Here is a 5,306-nt window from a genome sequence, read left to right as displayed (position 1 = left end):
CATCGTTCTGCCCCCAATCCTCACTTTTCGAAGCCCGGAGTCCCATTTTGGGGACAAAAGGTCCTTTTTTTCAACTCAAACGTCACATTTCGGATTTCTGGGCCCTCATTTTGGGGCCATTTGGGGTTTTTTTGGGGGGAAGTTTTGGAGTTTTTTGGGGCCATCTCAGCGCTGGGAACAGCGAAACCTGCGCTTAATGAGTCCCCGTCTCCCTCAGCGCCCGGCGGGGTGTTAATGAGCCTTAATTAGAGGCGGGGCGCCCGCAGACGTTAATTAGAGGCGCCGCGCGGCTGTTAATTACAGGGGGAGCGCCTTGCGGGGTGGGGAGCGCGGCGAGCGGCGGAGAGAGCCGAGCGGGGCGGAAAAAGCCGAGTGTGGGGAGGGGAGAGCCGAGAGGGCCGGAAAGAGCCGAGCGATTCCGGAAGAGCCGAGGTGGCGGGAGTAGGGAGGGGGAGACGGCCCGGTAAGGCCGAAGGGGCCGGAAAAGGAGCCGAGCGATTCCGGAAGAGCCGAAGTGGGCGGGGGGAGAGGAGAGCCAGGAAGGCCGGAAGAGCCGAGTGGTTCCGGAAAAGCCGAAGTGGCGAGGAGTAGGAGGGAGACAGAGCAAGGCCGGAAGGCCGAGCGCTTCCGGAAGGAGCCGACGTTGGGCGGAGAAAGAGACAGACCGAAGAGCCGAGCTCTTCCGGAAAGGCCGAGAAGGGGGCGGGAGAAGCCGAAGTAGAACGGAAAGAGCCGAGCGGGCCGAAGAAATCGAGCGTTTCCGGAAGCAGCCGAGCGGGAGCGGAAGAGACCGAAGCGGAAACAGGAAGAGGCCGCAGCAGAGACCGGAAGCGGAAGTCCCCCGCGCAGCCGAGCCAAGATGGCGGCCGCCTGCGATCACTGCGCGGCCGGCGGCGCTCCGTACACGTGTCCCCGCTGCAACCGCCGCCTCTGCTCCCTCGGCTGCTACCGCGGGCACGGGGCCTGCGCCGAGGCCTTCTACCGCGAGCAGGTGCTGCGGGAATTGAGCTCCCAACCCCCTCCGGAGCCGTCCGAGAGGGCCCGGCTGAGGGACGCCATCGGGAGGCTGCGGGACGGCGCGGGGCGGGGAGAAGAGCGCGGGTTGTGGGGGCGGCTGAGCGAGGAGCAAAAGGCCGAATTCCGGAGGATGCTGAAAAACGGGGAGGCCGCCCGGCTGCTGCCTCCGTGGAGGCCGTGGTGGTGGGGGAGGAGGAGGCTGGTGGAGGAGATCGGGGAGGAGGGCTGGGCGGCCGGGAAGGGGACGAGCAGCAAGGGAGCGGCGGCCACCGGAGGCACGGACGGCAAGAGGGGGGATGGTGTGGCCCATAAGAGCAAGGGGGCGGCCAGGGGGGGCAATGAGAGGGACGCCAGGGGGGGCAAAAAGGGCACAACCAGGGGGGGCAATGAGAGGGTGGCCAGCAAGAGGGCAGCCAGTGCGGCCAACGTGGCCAATGAGAGGACGGCCAACGTGGCCAACGAGGCTGAAGCCAAGGTAGCCAACGTGGTCAGTGAGAATGAAGCCAATGCAGCCAATGAGAGAGCAGACAGCGCGGCCAACGTGGCCAATGAGAGGACAGCCAACGTGGTCAACGTGGTTGGTGAGACTGAAGCCAGTGTGGCCAATGAGAGGACAGGCAGTGTGGCCAACAAGAGCACAGCCAACATGGCTGACAAGAGCGAAGCCGTTGTGACCAACATGGCTGACAAGGGCACAGCCAACACGGCTGACAAGAGCGAAGCCATCGTGGCCAACAGGAGTGAGGCCATAAGGAAGGAGGAGGAGGAGAAAGGCAAGAAGATGGAGTGCAGGGACACCAGTGACAGTGGGGACAGTGGTGGCAGTGGGGTCACCAATGACAATGGGGTCACCAGCGATGATAAGGACAGCGCTGATAGGGTCACCGATGACAACGGGGTCACCAACGACAATGGGGTCACCAATGATGATGAGGACAGCGCTGACAATGGGGTCACTGACGACAATAGGGTCACTGATGACAATGGGGTCACCAACGATGATGAGGACAGCGCTAACAGGGTCACCAATGACAATGGGGTCACCAACGAAGATGAGGACAGCGCTGACAACGGGGTCACCAATGACAGCAGTGTCACCGATGACAGCAGTGTCACCAGTGACGACGAGGACAGCGCTGACGCCGGTGACACCGACACCGATGAGGACGGCGCCGATGACGACGCCGACGCCGGCATTCCGGGCCCGACGCCCCCCACCCCCACCTCTGTGCCCCCCCTCAGCTCCTTCCGTGCTCCGACTCCGTCCCCGTTGCTGCGCTTCCAGCTTCCCAACGTTCTCTACGGTTACGCCTTCGCCCTCAGCCTCCACGTGGGGGACGATTCCTTCCTCCCGGACGTCGCCGTGGCCGCCGTGGCCGTCTCAGCCGCTCTGCGTTGCCGTCGGCCCTTCTCCTCCACCGTGGAGGCTCTGCTGGATGCCCGGCGCTCGGCCGAAGCCGCCGGATACCCGCGGTGTCCTTTGGGCGATGCCGGCACCCTTATGGCCGTGGCTGAGCTGATGAGGGGACGCAGCCGGCATCGACCCACCGAGGACGTGGAGACGGCGTTGTATCACATGGAGGTGATGCTGGAGAGGGCGGGGAGGATGGGAAGGGGGGAGGAGAGGGAAAGGTTGGGCCGAGCGCGGAGGAAATGTCGCTTCCTGCTGGCCTGGAGTCGGGAGAGAGGAGCGGCTGCGCTGGGGGAGATGGCGGCTGAAACGGAGGAGCTGAGCGCCAAAATGGCCGAGGGGGGGAGGGGGCCGTGGGGGGGGGAGAAGAAGCAGAGAGAGGGGAACCCATGGAGATGGGAAGCATAGAAAGGGGAACCAGAGAGGGGAAGCATGGAGAGGGGAACCATGGAGAGGGGAACTCATAGAGAATAAAACCATGGAGAGGAGAATCAGAGAGACAGAAACCATGGAGATGGGAACCTATAGAGAGTGGAACCATAGAGAAGGGAACCATGGAGATGGGAACCAGAGGGAGGGGAACCTGTAGAGATTGGAACCAGAGGGAGGGGAATCAGAAGAACCAGAGAGGGAGAAAAGCATGGAGATGGGGAACCATGGAGACTGGAACCTATAGGAAGTGCAACCATAGAGAAGGGAACCATGGAGAGGGGAACCAGAGGGAGGAGAAGCAGACGACAGAAACCATGGAGAGGGGAACCATAGAGAGCAGAACCATGGAAAGGGGAACCAGAGAGAGGGGAACCTGTAGAGATGGGAACCAGAGGGAGGGGAATCAGAAGAACCAGAGAGGGAGGAAAGCATGGAGATGGGAACTCATGGAAATTGGAACCAGAGAGATGGGAACCACAGAGCAGAACTACGGAGATGGGAACCGTAGGGAAGGGAACCATGGAGAGGGGAACCAGAGAGATGGGAACTCATAGAGAGACAGGAACCACAGAGATTGGAACCATGGAGGTGGGAACCCATAGAGTCTGGAACCATAGAGAAGGGAACCATGGAGATGGAAACCAGAGAGAGAGGAAACCAGAGAGAAAGGAAACGATGGAGATGGGAACTCACAGAGAAGGGAACCAGAGGGGAACCAGAACCGTGGAGAGGGAAACCACAGAGAGGGGAATCATGGAGATGGGAACCTATAGAGATGGGAACCATGGAGATGGGAACTGACAGAGAATGGAACCAGAGAGGGGAATCAGAGAGACAGAAACCATCAAGATGGGAACCATGGAGACTGGAATCATGGAGATGGGAACCAGAGGGACAGAAACCATGGAGATGGGAACCAGAGAGAGGGGAACCCATGGAGATCGGAACCAGAGAGAGGGGAATCAGAGAGGAGAACCCGAGAGAGAGCAAAGCATGGAGATGGGAACTCATGGAAATTGGAACCAGAGAGATGGGAACCATAGAAAGGGGAACCAGAGAGAGGGGAACCACAGAGGAGAACCATGGAGACAGAAACCACGGAGATGGGAACCATAGGGAAGGGAACCATGGAAATGGGAACCATGGAAATGGGAACCAGAGAGAGCAGAACCATGGAAAGGGGAACCAGAGAGAGGGGAGCTCAGAAAGAGACAGGAACCATAGAGATGGGAACCTTGGAGATGGGAACCAGAGAGAGCAGAACCACGGAGATGGGGACCATGGAGATGGGAACCCATAGAAACTGGAACCACGGAGAAGGGAACCATGGAGAGGGGAACCCATAGAGTCTGGAACCATAGAGAAGGGAACCTTGGAGATGGGAACCCATAGAGAAGGGAACCATGGAGAAGGGAATCCATAGAGACTGGAACCATAGAGAAGGGAACCATGGAGAGGAGAACCCATAGAGAAGGGAACCATGGAGAGGGGAACCCATAGAGAAGGGAACCATGGAGAGGGGAACCCATAGAGACTGGAACCATAGAGAAGGGAACCATGGAGATGGGAACCAGAGAGAGGAAAACCAGAGGGGACAGAAACCATGGAGAGGGGAACCAGAGAAGGGGGGACCAGAGTGCAGGATGAGAGAAGGGCCCCACAGTAAAGGACGAGGAAAGGGCTTCACAGGAACTGGAGATGATAAGTTAACAGAAGCAAACGTGCAGAGCTGTTAGAAGAATGGGGACTGCAGGCACTGGGGCTGAGAGAAGGAGGGGAAGGGAACGTCAGGAGTTGGAGAACAGCCCGAGGGCGTCAGCAGGGGGCGATAAAACGTGGGTGGGGGGCTGCCCCTCCTGCAGGGTCAGGAGATCACGGCGAGGAAGACCGCGATTCTTCATCCCGCGACCACCAGGAGGAGACCCCCCGCCTCCCACCGCTCAGGCGTGAGGGGGAGGGTCTGCATGCAAATGAAATCTAATGAACATGACTCCGAATTCCTGGAAGGAGGAGTTTGATTTCTGCGGGCTGTGACCGAAGCCACGCCCACAACCGCTCCATGGCCACGCCCACATAACCCTTGGCCACGCCCACAACCAATCCCTGGTGTCTGCGTCATCTCAGGCCACGCCCCCCTACAAAAAGCCAGCCCACTTAACTACAGGCCACGCTCCCCACAAGAAGCCACTTCCACAGCTGACTCCCTGACCACGCCCACATAACGGAAGGCCACGCCTCCGACCAAGAACCACTCCGACCAAGAACCAACACCTGGTGCCTGCACCAGGCCACGCCCCCTACAAAAGCCACACCCCCAACAAAAAGCCACATCCACATAACCACAGGCCATGCCCGCAACCAATCCTTAGCCACGCCCACATAACTCCAGGCCACGCCCACAACCAATCCTTGATGCCTGCATCAACTCTAGCCACGCCCCCTACTA

The 5,306-nt window shown here is 59.8% G+C and overlaps 1 protein-coding gene across 1 annotated transcript; it reads left to right on the top strand.

The window, feature by feature from the left end:
- The first annotated feature begins 687 nt into the window (after positions 1–687).
- On the top strand, positions 688–5,304 carry ZNHIT2 (zinc finger HIT-type containing 2). Its single transcript, XM_010728273.3, has one exon. It carries the CDS (start codon positions 860–862, stop codon positions 2,834–2,836), a length of 1,977 nt encoding a protein of 658 aa, XP_010726575.1. The 5' UTR covers positions 688–859; the 3' UTR covers positions 2,837–5,304.
- Positions 5,305–5,306: the final 2 nt, after the last annotated feature.

Source organism: Meleagris gallopavo, unplaced genomic scaffold, assembly GCF_000146605.3.
Source record: "Meleagris gallopavo isolate NT-WF06-2002-E0010 breed Aviagen turkey brand Nicholas breeding stock unplaced genomic scaffold, Turkey_5.1 ChrUn_random_7180001956577, whole genome shotgun sequence".
Classification (NCBI taxonomy): domain Eukaryota; kingdom Metazoa; phylum Chordata; class Aves; order Galliformes; family Phasianidae; genus Meleagris; species Meleagris gallopavo.
Note: the sequence above shows the minus strand (reverse complement) of the source record. Positions and strands in the feature narration are given on the sequence as shown.

What these genes read in the sequence shown, in the direction of transcription:
- ZNHIT2 (XM_010728273.3), top strand. Translation starts at nt 860, where the DNA reads ATGGCGGCCGCCTGCGATCACTGCGCGGCCGGCGGCGCTCCGTACACG.